We start from the raw sequence: 14,502 nt of genomic DNA, 5'->3' as shown, positions 1-14,502 counted from the left end.
TGGGGTATAATTGCTTTACAATGGTGTGTTAGTTTCTGCTTTATAACAAAGTGAATCAGTTATACATATACATATGTTCCCCTATGTCTTCCCTCTTGCGTCTCCCTCCCTCCCACCCTCCCTATCCCACCCCTCCAGGCTGTCACAAAGCACCGAGCCAATATCCCTGTGCCATGCGGCTGCTTCCCACTAGCTATCTACCTTACTACGTTTGTTAGTGTGTATATGTCCATGACTGTCTTTAATATAGGTATATTTCTCTACTTTAGATTGCATTCATATATTGTTATGGTAATATATACATTTTATTTTAAACCATACACAAGAAATAGAAACATGAAGATCGATGTGATAAATATTAATAGAAGTTCAAATATTTCTTCCTGTACCCAGCTGATTGCCCTGGGGTTCCTATCATACGGTCCATTTGGTGACCACTGCTATAGAGGAAGCTGGAGTCAATCAAGACGTCAGTGGCACTTGCGCGCGCGCACTCTCTCTCTCTCGCTCGCTCGCTCTCTCGCGCGCGCGCTCTCTCTCTCTCTCTCTCTCTCTCTCTCTCTCTCTCGCTCTCTCTCTCTCTCTCTCTATGCAATGAAAGGTGAAGAAATGCATTAATGGGACTTCCCTGATGGCTCAGTGGTTGGGAGTCCGCCTGCCGATGCAGGGGACATGGGTTCGTGCCCTGGTCTGGGAGGATCCCGCATGCCGCGGAGCGGCTGGGCCCGTGGGCCATGGCCACTGGGCCTGCGCGTCCGGAGCCTGTGCTCTGCGACGGGAGGGGCCGCAGCGGTGATAGGCCCGCGTACCGCAAAAAAAAAAAAAGAATCCATCTGCCAATGCAGGGGACATGGGTTCCATCCCTGGTCCTTGAAGGTCCCACATGCCGCGGAGCAACTAAACCCGTGCACCACAACTACTGAGCCTGCCCTCTAGAGCCCACGAGCCACAACTACTGAGCTCGTGTGCCACAACTACTGAAGCCCGCTCACCTAGAGCCCATGCTCTGCAACCAAGAGAAGCCACCGCAATGAGAAGCCCATGTACCGCAATAAAGAGTAGCCCCTGCTCGCCGCAACTAGAGAAAGCCCACACGTAGCAACAAAGACCCAACGCAGCCAAAGATAAATTAATAAATTAATTAATTTTAAAAAATAAATGCTACATAAATAGTTTAAAAAAAAAAGAAATGCATTAATGATTAATGGAGGAGGAAGAAATTTGCCCTGTTGGAGCTCTGATTATGTCCCTTATAAGCTGATGTGAGCCGGTGTTCACATTTTGTACCAGCCTTTCATTCTTCTATCCCATGCCTGACACAGAGTGAGTGTCCAGTAAATGTGTATTGTTGGTTGAATGACCTTCATTCCTTATCCTTTCCTCTCTGACTCAACACAACTGTAAAATAGAAGCTCAACACAAATGTCTCATTCTTCGTATAACATAGGGAATTTTGGTTGCTTTTCCTTTGATATGCCACATTGTTTTTTTTTGTTTGTTTCTTTTTTTGCGGTACACGGGCCTCTCACTCTTGCGGCCTCTCCCGTTGCAGAGCACAGGCTCCGGACACGCAGGCCCAGTGGCCATGGCTCATGGGCCCAGCCGCTCTGTGGCACGTGGGGTCCTCCCGGACCGGGGCACGAACCCGCGTCCCCTGCACCGGCAGGCGGACTCCCAACCACTGCGCCACGAGGGAAGTCCCCACATTGTTTTTTTAACTTATTTAGCGGATTGTTTCAACATTTGTTAAGTGCCTACTGTTTACCCTGTGTCAGCTGGGGGAATACAAAGATGAAAACATCTAATCATTGCCCTTGAGAAGGTCAGCCTTTGAGATGGAAAGAGGCACTGCAGGAGTAAGTGTTGTACGAGATCAGTTTCACAGAAGAACCCTGAACAGGAAGAAACTATTTCCAGCATTAGGATCAGCAGAAGCATTATGTCTGATTTTGATGTTTGATCATTATTCGTACGCTGCTGTATGTTATACAGTGTCTTTTCAGGTTCATGGTATCATTTCTTTCTCATAAACACAAGTAAATCAACAAATAAATCAATATTATCCCCATTTTACATATAAGAAAATTAAAACTCAGTAAATATGTTAACTGGCCAAAATTCATAAAACTAGAAATTGATAGCAGATCTGAGTCTACTTTCAAAATTACTCTCATTGTAAAAATTACTCTCAGGCGGCCTTCATTTCTAAAAAACACCTAGGTTTAAAATATGGCTATTGGGCTTCCCTGGTGGTGCAGTGGTTGAGAGTCCGCCTGCCGATGCAGGGGACACAGGTTCATGCCCCAGTCTGGGAAGATCCCACATGCCGCGGAGCAGCTGGGCCTGTGAGCCATGGCCGCTGAGCCTGCGCGTCCGGAGCCTGTTGCTCCGCAACGGGAGAGGCCACAACAGTGAGAGGCCCGCATACCACAAAAAATATATATATATATAAAATATGGCTATTATTTCTCATAAATTTAAGTAAAGTCACTGGGCATGAGAAATCGACTTCGGTCTTTCCTATTCCAATTTTCCATTACTCATGAGGTCTTGCTATGTGTGTCTCATAAAGAGGTCACCACACTTAGTTTCTGTTCTCCCTTACTTAAGGTTTTTGTTCCTATTCATTTGAAAAATAGAGTTAATTTTGTTCTAACCATCACTAATTTTGTTCTAACCATAATTAACCATAGTTAATTTTGTTCTAACCATCTCATTGCTGAAAAGATGAAAAATAAGAAAATATTTATTATTCAGAGATAACCATTATTAACGTTTCTCATGTATTCATAGTTATTTGTAAAACAAATTTTATTATAGCAGTTCATTGCAATGGACTGCAGAGACTTCAGTGTTTGGTTTATGCATATTTCTTTTCATACCATTGACGTTACTACATTAGATTGGCCCCCTTTTAAAGTTATTTTACAATATGGTGATCATCTACTTTGTCTTCTCTTTTAAAGTTAACTTTGGAGTTTGTGATGTTTCTTTCCAGTGTTTCTAGAGTCTCACATTTCCTTGTACTATGTCTTAGTACAATTTTTATGTCCCTGATACCTCCCAGTTTGTCTCACTACATTGCTATTCCTGAATGAATATGGAAAGGTCAGTATGTTGCCATCTGTACATTGCTCATTTCTCCTTATCACACCCTCTCATGCCCACACACCTCCCACCTTTGTACCATCACATATGTATTTGCTAACACTTATTTGAATTCCCACAACACTTGCCATGTTCCCTTCTTGCAAGTCTCCTGGCACCTCTTTCTTCAACTGGTTTGCCCTCTTCTGTCGGCATCATGCTCCAATTCAGTGCTCCCTCTTCCATTCGAGAGAATGCGTCATCTCACCTCCAACCTCTCTCTCTTGGCCTCAGTCCTCTGTCCTATTGAAATACATGGCCAGGCTGCACACATGTCCCCCGCTCTGTGTAGCACACCCCACAGAAACAGTTCATTCAAATGCACATGATTTTTTTTTCTGAAACCAGGCCAGTTGCTCAGTGTTCACCATTATAGGCAGATACTTGATGCAAAAGAAAAAAGGAAAAGGAAAAGACAATGGAAAACAATGACAAGAGCAACCAGCCAATCAGTATAATGTCCCTTCTCTCTGTGTACAATCAGCTCCAGCTGTAGGCCCTTTATCTTGAGAGTTCAGAGGATAATGCACACATATAATTACCCCAAATAAACCCACTTTCGTGAAAAACATTTTGAAGACTTCAGCACAAAAGAGCACTTTTGGGTCCAGATCCTATACTATTCTGAATTTTTAAAAAGACCACACAGAAGCCTCATCAACAGTTCTCTAATTAAACTCATCAGTTCACAGATGTTTACAGGAAAATGCTCAGCGAAAATTTTCACCAAGAATTCCTGTTTCCTGAGAAGAGAGATGGATGATGACAATAGTAATAGTAACAAGAGCTCACGTTAATTAGTAATGAGCCTGCCACTTTACATAGGTCAATACATTTAAATCAATAACCCTTTTGAGGCAGTGATTATTCTCATACCTATTTTACAGAAGCCAAAACTGAGGCTAAGTAGGTTAAATAAGTTTCCCAAAGTCACACAGCTAGGTAGTGCCAGGAACAGGATGAGTCCTGGTTTGCATGACTCAAAAGCATGTGCTCTTAATCACTACATATTGCTGCCACCACCTCTTCCATGACGAAAATCAGTGTAAATTTTCCAACATTTCATAGTCACCAAACAAAAACTGACTGAACTACCACTATTTTAAATTACCAATATTTTCCCCAATATCCTCTCTTTCCTCACTCCTCACCTCCAACTTTTCCTCAACTTCTGTTTTCTGCTCTAAAGATTTTCCTGGTGGTCTGAGAGTCTGCTAAGGCAGTCATTCTCAGAAAACACACTTAAAGATAACATCTTCGGGCTTCCCTGGTGGCGCCGTGGTTGAGAGTCTGCCTGCCGATGCAGGGGACACAGGTTCGTGCCCCGGTCTGGGAAGATCCCACATGCCGCGGAGCAGCTGGGCCCGTGAGCCATGGCCGCTGAGCCTGCGCGTCCGGAGCCTGTGCTCCGCAACGGGAGAGGCCACAACAGTGAGAGGCCCGTGCACCGCAAAAAAAAGTTAACATCTTCTAGACTGTTTCAAGGCCCAACTTAAAAATGGAAAAAGTGCAGTTGAATATACACTGGCCACATCTCTTTTTCACTGATAATCTAATGAGCTGTGTGCTTTCTGTACCCTGGAGAGAGAGACAATGAGCCCTGTCAGAAACCGAGCTTTCGTGCCACGTGTAGTCTAATCCAGTTGTTTTCTAGCCTTTAGGGTCTTTATATGTTGGCTTCTGATCCTCACTGTTTATGCCAACAAATACCTCCTCTCTTCTCTTTTTTCAATATAGATGTTTCTGGGGTGCATGGTCACAATATTCAGAGCCACCTTAGGCAACCATTGTTTAACAGAAAACACCCACTTCCATACACATTTTAAACCATTGTATATGAGCATTATTTGTAAATATTCATTATCTAGGTACAAGTGGTACCGCCCTTAAAAAAGTGATTAATCGGGCTTCCCTGGTGGCGCAGTGGTTGAGAGTCCGCCTGCCGATGCAGGGGACGTGGGTTGGTGCCCCGGTCCGGGAAGATCCCACATGCCGCGGAGCAGCTGGGCCTGTGAGCCATGGCCACTGGGCCTGCGCGTCCGGAGCCTGTGCTCCGCAACGGGAGGGGCCGCAACAGTGAGGGGCCTGCGTACCGCAAAAAAAAAAATTAAAAAGTGATTAATCAAATATACAAGAAGGTTTTGAAGAAACATATATATATCAAACTACTTTCCATTTTACTTATTTATTTTTTGACTTTGTCAGTGTATTTGGCTGATGCAATATATTGTCACCACTGGATTAAGCGAGAAGGGTAATGATTACTCAGGCTTTTATAACACTTAGGAATTCACATTACTTCTATATGTAAACTTGGAAAGAGACTCTTCTCCTAAAGGGAGAAAGAATAGGTGATGTAAGCCCTAGGTTTCAGTGAACCAACACTCAAGGGCCGTCTCATTTTCATCTTTTCAGGAGGACGGTGATCCAACTGATGGCTTTGCCACTTGGGGTCTGTGTGACCTATTTGTTGCAAGTTAACTGCTTCAAATGTCAGTTTTTCTCACCGGTAAAATGGGCCTAATTATTCATGTCTACCTCATGGAGCTATAACCAGGACCAATTATATGACTTATGTCAAAATATATACATAGTACTTCCAAGATATATGACATATAAGTGTTAAATAAATGTTAACTCTTATTATTACTACTGTCATTTTTGTTATTTCTCTGTCTATAAATAAAGGCTGCCATCATCAACTGTGTTCCCCATGCCTGTAGTCCCTCTACATTCCCACTCTATATGGGTCTATTTTTCTATCCATTCATTCTATAAACAGCTATGTTCTATTAGAATGTGAGTCTCATGGGAGCAGGCACTGTGTCCATCTGGAGGAAGCAGTATAGATGAGTGGTTAAGAGCATGGTCTCTGGAGCCAAACTGCTTGGCTTTGAATTCTGCCTCTACTACAAATTTGATCAATGACTTTGGGCAAGTTTCTTAACCTCTCGGAGGCATGCTTTTCTCATCTGTAAAATGAAAGTGATTATAATAGCCAGCACATAGGTTATTGTGGGGCTTTATCGTGTTAATATACGTAAAATAATTTAGAGTAGTGCCTGACATGTAATAGGGCTGTATGTGTCTGCTATGATTATGATTATCATTCTTATTTTTTATCACTGTATCTCTAACATGTAGAACAGTGGCTGACACATAATAGGTATGCAATAAATATTTGATCAATGAATAAACAAGTGCTAGACATTGGAAATACAAAAGATTTACAAGAATGTCACTTGTCTAGAAGAGAACTGTAGGAACCAGTAGAGAGGCTTACAGCTTACTGGAGAGCTCATGGTCAGCAGTCAGGTTCAGTTCCCTCCTGTTCCAGGGTCCCTAACCTGGGCTACACCACCAAAGGATTAACTGACACATGGAATTTATATAGCAACATGAAGCAAAAATAAAAAGCAATGCTACGAGGTATTAAATGACTAAAGTGCTGATTAGATAGTACAGAGAATATGTAGGAATCCAATCTATTTTATTTATTTACATTTATATTACATTTATTTGAATTCCACATCATTTCAGCAGGAACCAACTAAAGAATTGCTTCATAAAAAAAAACAGGAGCCAAATAAGGATAACCTAGGTGTGCAAAATATTTCCTAAATATTTGAAAACCATTTAAGAGAAGTGTTGCAAAGACCCACTGTAAGCCACTGCCATGAAGTAGTAATTGCTCAGGTATCACAGGCTTTTCTGTCCAATAACAAAAGAGGAGTTGCTGTTAAAGCCGATAGCATTAAGGTACTCTTGAACTTGTTCACCTGAAAAGTTCTGTGTTCCAACATTAGCACTCTTTCCTTAGAAAATAGACTCATGTTAAATGACATTTTGATGCGAACAGTTTTTAAAGTGAGGAAAGCCAAGTTTGGTGAAGCTGTGGGAAATGGGGGCTCTCGTATAATTGTGGTCTAAGAGTAAACTGGTTCATGTTTCCAAAGGGCACTTTGGACATAGGTATCAGAGCCCTTATAATATTCATATACTTTGTCCAGTGTTCGTTTGTATGAGTTATCCTGAAGAAGTCATCAAAGTGGTGTACAAATATAGAAAAAAGTTTATTGCAACATCATTTATAATAGAATAAAATTAGAACCAACATAAAAATGCTTTAGTAAGAGATTAGTTAAATCATTATGTTATAGCCATGCAGCACAGTGCTTTGTAGGAAACAAAACTCATGTTGTTGAAGTACATTCATGTTAGAGGCAAATGTTCACTCGAAGTTAAAAAGCAGGTTCTAAAACAGTGTGTGTAATATGGTCACAGTCGTTTAAAGAAATATATCCATATAGGGAGATTAGGGATAATATTTATTTTCTTCTGTTGTTTTTGTTTGTTTTCTTCAATGGATGTGTATTACTTCTGTAATCACAATCACTATAGCATAAGAAGGACATTTGACCCCTTTGTTCCTTTTTCCACAAAGAGTATTCTGATTTCTATTATAAAATATCGTTTCCTCTTAGAAAAAGGCAGAAGCAACCTTGTTTTTTAGCATCAACAACTGTACCTTATCTGCTTTGGCTAATGCCTTTAATCTATCTGTTCTGTCAAAGTGTGATATAGATACTGGACTGTAATGATTGCAATTTAATCTTTACATAAGTCATAATTTTGTATATCTTCTTGCCTAAATAGTTCTCTTCACCTGCATAGATTTGGCTCTAATAATGAATGTTTTCCCCTTTCAGGTAAACAATTACAGTTTAGAAGAAGTAACACATGAAGAGGCGGTAGCAATATTGAAGAACACATCAGATGTAGTTTATCTAAAAGTTGGCAAAGCCACCACCATTTATATGACTGATCCTTACGGCCCACCTGATATTACTCACTGTAAGTACCACGCTCAGTGTCATCTTTGAACAGCATGCCAGGTTTGCAAAACCGGAATTCTACAAAGCTTGGCAAAGTCCTCCACTTGCACCTTCACTCTTTGTAGCCTGCGGAAATACTTCACGGGGGTCCTGCACTTGACTCCCCAGTTGCCTTGGAGGCCTTGCCTGATGAGTTGTCAGATTCACCCTTATGGAAAGGCTCGATGATGTATGTTATGGACAGTGTGATTACAATAGCATAGGGGCAACACATTTTCTAAATTTATTTTATTGAGGTATAGTTGATTTACAATGTTGTGTTAATTGCTGCTGTACAGCAAAGTGATTCAGTTATACGTATATATATATATATATATATACACATTATTTTCATATTCTTTTTTACATGGTTTGTCACAGGATATTGAATATAGTTCTCTGTGCTATACAGTAGGACCTCATTGCTTGTGCATTCTATATATAATAGTTTGCATCTGCTAATCCCAAACTCCCAACCCATCCCTCCCCCAACCCCTCCCCCCTTGGCAATCACACGTCTGTTTGCTATGTCTGTGAGTCTGTTTCTGTTTCATAGATAGGTTCATTTGTGTCATATTTTAGATTCCACATATAAGTGATATCATATGGTATTTGTCTTTCTCTTTCTGACTTACTTCACTTAGTGTGATGATCTCTAGGTCCATCCATGTTGCTGCAAATGGCATTATTTCATTCTTTTACATGGCTGAGTAGTATTCCAAGGGGCAATGCATTTTTAAAGTCTGTTTCTCAAGCCCCTGAAGGATGATAGCTCTCATGTCCTAATAGTCTCTCTTCCTAGTTCAAATCTATATAGCCGCAGAGTGGAAAAGAGGGACAGGCAAAATAAACCAGAGATAGCACTGTGCTTCTTCCTGGGGGAAAGGATCTTGCCGTCAATTGGTGAAATCATAATCCTTAATAACTATCATTATAGTTACCTTTACCAGAATTTGATATATTGGCAGGGAAGCCAGAGAAAATTGTTGATCACTATGGCAGTGGAGATGGGGTAGAGGTGCGTGCTTCTAGGGCAACAAATAACAATAAGATGCTCTACTGCGTCCTCACAAAGTCCACTGCTGCATAAGCCCCGTGTTTTCCCCTCTTCTTAATAGGCCAACAAGAAGATTCTGTCCTTGGGGACTAGATTTAGAAGCAATTCATTTCTTTGATGTGAGTTTAAGGGATAGTTTTGTCAGCATGAGTAAATGTGCTCATTCTGAAATTTTGAGAAACCAATTGTGAGGCTGGGAACTCAGAATGTCTTCAGGACCTGTCATTAATTAGTACTATGGTCTTAAGCAAGTTGTTTGACCTCTCTTAGATTTGGACGTTTCTCTTGAAATTTAAATGTTCAATGATTTTGTTATCTGCCCATTACATTAGCTATTGCTTTTCTTAATGGTGATTCTAAAATGACTTGCCCCAAAATATGTCTTTTTGTCAAGCAAGCAGTAAGGTGAGATCAGCCTTACCTCAGGATATGAAAGAGTGTTAACTTTCAGAGTTTTTCAAACTGGATAAATTTAGAAAAATCTGTCTTGAGCCTCTGTGAGCCTCTTCTTGAAGGGCATATAAGATCAACGTCAAAGAGAAAAAGGAGAAAACAAAACTTGCTATTCAATTCAAGAAATGTGTATTGAGTAATTTCAATACATGCAAGACACCTTGTAAGGTAATATGTGTGATACAAAGGAGATAAAATCATGGCCTTCATTGAAAGGAAGGCTAATGCAGATATATAAATAGTAGCAATATTTGGCAAACTGAGAGGGATGTACATGCTATGAGACAGGTAAAAATATATGTCCTTTGGGCACTCAAAGGAAAGGGATATCACCTGTCTTCGGAAGATCAGAAAAATCTTTATGCAGAGGGTGGCGTTTGAATTTTATCTTGAAAAATTGGATGAGATTTCGGTATCAGAGATGAGATAGGAGAGAGAAGTTGCAGGTAGCTGGTAGAGTGGAGCAAAGGTACAGATACTGGGGAGAACAGGCCTTATTTAAGGACCATAGGAGATTCATAAGGGGGGATATTGAAATGAGTCAATCTTGTAAGCATGGTGAAAGGGAGAATTTATATTCAGTACAGTAGCGGCAATGGAGAGTGTGTAAGCAAGAGAACAGCATGATCAGACCTGGATTTCTCAATGTATAAAATGGATTTTGGGAGAGAACAGCAGCAGGAGACCCAGTTAGGAGGCTTTTCAGTCACCCAAAAGGGGGATGAATTAGGGTGCAGGAACAGAAGAGAAAAGCCAGAGTTAGCCTGTCTGGCATGGGAGTAGAGCATATTTAGGGATTAAAGTCTTATACAAGAACTTGCTCCTAAGAGCCTTCTGCTTTTGATGGTTTGATATTAATTACATGAAAAGAATGCGAGCTCTGCAATTAAAAAGCTAACATTTTTATTTCAATAGAAAATTAATCATTGTTCTGAAAATATAAGTGCTGGGTCTCTCCTCCAGTTTTTCTCTTCACCTAATTATATGAACTGGGCTTACAGATATAACTGTTATTACATCTTTCCAATCCTAAAGGTCACCATGTGCTTGTACATATTAAATGCAAACAAACAGCAACTCCCTCCTCTTGAAGGATCAGAAAATTCTTAGCGGGTAGCAAAGCCTTTCTATTTTTAACAGAACTGTAGCATGACACATTGAATCAGCCACATAACAGATTTCTTTTCTTTTCTTTCACCCCTTAGCTTATTCTCCACCAATGGGAAGCCATCTTCTCTCTGGCAACAATGGCACTTTAGAATACAAAACCTCCCTGCCGCCCATCTCTCCAGGAAGGTACTCACCAATTCCAAAGCACATGCTTGTTGAAGACGATTATACCAGGTCAGATATGCTTTTGGTTAATTGGGTTTGCGATCATTACAAGGAAGAAATTGCATTTGCCTAACATGGCAGCTGTTGCTTCTCAGCCCCATTCAAACTTATGATAGTCTCACCTCAAGTGGAGATCTGCCAAGACTTATAAACATGTGTCATTGTCATCTGTTGGAAGCAAAAACCACAAATTCTTTGTGCAGAGGTAGTAATAGACACACAACCATCACTTTGCAATCTGTTAGAACTTTCGATATCTAACAACATTTGAGCTTTACAGCTATACTGTAAGATAGGTATCATTACTCAAAGACAGAAGATGGTGCTGAGGTTCAGAAAGAAGGAAGTAGCGTAGCAGTATGTACGAGTCCCCTTGTAACCACATATCTGGTTCGTAGAAGAGTCAGAACTGAAAAACTCTGGGGTTTTTTTTAACTCTAAATTCCATGTTCTTGCCACCAACAGCTACACACAATTCACTGGAACTGAGGCTTCAGTCAGTCCTCCCTCGAGTGCAGTAAATACAGGTGGAAAGGAAAGGAGTGAAATTAACTCCAAATGGTCTGAATTGAATATATCTCAGTCTCAAAGGGGAACGGCACAGGATTTTAGGACACAGCACAGAACCACATGGCTAACCCCACAAAATAAAACTACATTTAGGGCTTCCCTGGTGGCGCAGTGGTTAAGAATCCGCCTGTCAATGCCGGGGACACGGGTTCGAGCCCTGGTCGGGGGAGATCCCGCATACCGCGAGCAAGTAAGCCTGTGCGCCACAACTACAGAGCCTGTGCTCTAGAGCCCGTGCTCCACAACAAGAGAAGCCACCACGATGAATAGCCCACACACCCCAACGAAGAGTAGCCCCCTCTCACCGCAACTAGAGAAAGCCCGCACGCAGCAACAATGGCCCAATGCAGCCAAAAATAAATAAATAAATAAATTTTTTTTAAAAAACTAAATTTAGCTGGCATGCCTCTGAAAAAGTCAGGTCTGACAGTTCAGAGAAGACCAACTTAGTTTACATCATGGTCACTGGTCAGGATTAAGTAACTTTTGGATGATGAACAAATGAATGAATGAAGGGGTGGATGAATAATAGGAAAGGTACATTTTTTCTTTTTTATCTTTAAATGTTTTTGTTCCAAAGTAATGCGTGCTCACTGCATTTGGTGAGGTAATGCAAAGATTTTCAAGAAACAAATATCTCCCTCAAGCCCGGCAAGGTTCCCAGTGTGGCATTCTGGCTTGAACCGTTCATACCTTTTCTGTGTTCATACAGACGTGTACAAAGCATACTCAGATGTAGGTGGGGCTTGACATTGTTTTTACAAAATAAGTTTGTATTTTACACATTGCTTTGCAACTTGCTTTTCTCATTGAGAAAAACTTTTACCCAAAGTGAGATTGCATACGGATATGTACACTTTTTTTCTGAAAATGTTTGTGTGGAAAAGCGATACAGATGGATCCTTTAGTTTTATATCCTGCCTGTCTACTGAAGTCATTTGTCAGCCTTTAAAAAAATTGAGGAGACTTCCTGCTGCTTAACTTTCCTTGCTGGTGCCCGTGTGTGCTTTGGTCTTTTCATTCCTTTCCTATTTCTTTTTAAATGATTAAGCATTTTCCATTTATTTTGCAATTTCAGGTTTGCTGAAGTGGCTTGTTACATCTTTAGCCAAGGAATGGAATGTTTAGATGCTGCAAATGTGCATCTGTGGTTTAAATCAAATATAAACCTCTTCCTACGCTGATATGTCTAATCTCTCTGCTCTTAATTAAAATGAAGGCTGCAGCAAAGATAATCCTCATGTTTCTCTAAAGATTGTATAAATATAACCACCTTTATTCACCAGAGCAATAATCTATTTGCTCTCATCCTATCACCACTATTTGATAGGATTTTAATTTGAAGATGTCATTTTATCTTACTAGGCCCCATAGTGAATTAAAATTTATTAAACCCCATTCATAATCCAGGCCCTTTGCTAGCTGTTTCACTTACACTATCCTTTTAATCCTCCCCAAAACACAGAAAGAAGGGCTGTCATCCCCATTTTAGAGATGCAGAAATTGAAGCTCAAGGAGGTTAGGGAATTTGCTTGTGGGCACACAGCTTTTAAGTAGGAAAACTGGGTGCCCTGCCAGCTTTAAAATTCTGGCTAGGAAGAAACGTGTTAATTTTCTCCTTATTTTTAAAATGAAAACCAAGTCATGTAAAACTGTTCTCATCGTAAAAAAAAAATATGTGGCTAGAAAGGGACCCAAGAGTTTTGATGAGCTCTGAAGACAATTAGATGCAGTCTGAGACATACTTTTACCACTGGCTGACCGTGTGAGCTTGGGCAAATCTTTTTTTTTTTTTTTTTTTTTGCGGTACGCGGGCTTCTCACTGTTGTGGCCTCTCCCACTGCGGAGCACAGTCTCCAGACGCGCAGGCTCAGCGGCCATGGCTCACGGGCCCAGCCTCTCAGCGGCATGTGGGATCTTCCCGGACTGGGTCAGAAACCCATGTCCCCTGCATCGGCAGGCGGACTCTCAACCACTACGCCACCAGGGAAGCCCTTGGGCAAATCTTTTAACCACTGCAAGCCTCAGTTTCTTCATCTCTACAAAGGGGAGAGTAATCAAATCTTTCTCAATAGGTTGTTGTAATGATTAAATGAGATAATACCTGCAAAGAACTTATAACAGTGCCTGATACATAATGAACATTAAATGAATGTTATCTGTTTGCTGTAGGTATACTCATTATAATTCTCAATCTACCTATTCGCATGGAATATTTCAGATGGTGTCTGGGGAAGAGATTTCATTTCTTCCTACAGTGATATGCCTCAGTGTCTTACTTCTTGCCTGCTTCCTTCCTTGCTCTCTGACAGGACAATCTCATAACTTTGCATAAAATCTTCTGAATGTCTGGTGCCTGGGAAACTTGTGAAATAAATTATATCAGCTTACACACACAAACACACAGACACCTCCCTCACATCCTCACCACCGCTGTATCCTCTCACAGGTGCTCTGTGCTGTAAGTCATTACCACAGGTCTCAGAGATAAATATTTTCTGAGGCATATTCATCGCATTATTCATGAATATTCACTGAATATGTCCTACTAGACAGTGGGTACTGCAGTAGAGATGCAAAATGGAGTAAGAAACAACACCTCTAAGAACTATCAAATTGGGACAAAAATATACGTGGAACCAGTGGATCCCCCAGTACCTATTCCCTGATGATGCAGACCCCCTCCATGAAGTTTCCCATAAAGCCTATATGTATATTTTTAGTCCTGAGATTTTATACTTTGGTGTCAAAATGGCCTTTCTTTTATGGTAGTCAATGGCAGTTACTTATTATATCCTAACCTAGAAGATGAAAAGTTGGCAACTTTATATTAGTCCTCATTTTTTAAATGTAAAAGTACTGTAAAATCCCAAAGTGTGGGAACTACTAACAGAAACAAACAAAATTAGATCATTTCAGTGAAGTGCTCTCGTGTTGCCCTCAGAGTTCCCCAGCACCAGAGAGGCACTTAGTAAATATTTATAAATAATTTTTTTGAGTTTTCCGTGAATGCCACAGGAAAAGCCTATGACATCAAATAAAGTTTTAAAGAGGAGATAACTCTTG

The 14,502-nt window shown here is 40.7% G+C and overlaps 1 protein-coding gene and 1 long non-coding RNA gene across 25 annotated transcripts in view; one reads left to right on the top strand and one right to left on the bottom strand.

Moving 5' to 3' along the window:
- The window catches only part of DLG2 (discs large MAGUK scaffold protein 2), a 2,044,900-nt gene that overhangs the window by 1,513,099 nt on the left and 517,299 nt on the right, over window positions 1-14,502 (top strand). For all 24 annotated transcript variants that reach the window (XM_049713435.1, XM_049713436.1, XM_033431831.2 and 21 more), the window contains 2 exons: window positions 7,857-8,001; window positions 10,737-10,875. In XM_049713435.1, coding sequence (XP_049569392.1) covers window positions 7,857-8,001; window positions 10,737-10,875 — 284 coding nt within the window. The remainder of the gene's footprint in view (window positions 1-7,856; window positions 8,002-10,736; window positions 10,876-14,502) is intronic.
- The window catches only part of LOC125965184 (uncharacterized), a 1,042,439-nt gene that overhangs the window by 747,924 nt on the left and 280,013 nt on the right, over window positions 1-14,502 (bottom strand). The gene's annotated exons all lie outside the window — the stretch shown is intronic.

Source organism: Orcinus orca, chromosome 8 (genome assembly GCF_937001465.1).
Source record: "Orcinus orca chromosome 8, mOrcOrc1.1, whole genome shotgun sequence".
NCBI classification, from domain to species: Eukaryota; Metazoa; Chordata; class Mammalia; order Artiodactyla; family Delphinidae; genus Orcinus; species Orcinus orca.
Note: the sequence above shows the minus strand (reverse complement) of the source record. Positions and strands in the feature narration are given on the sequence as shown.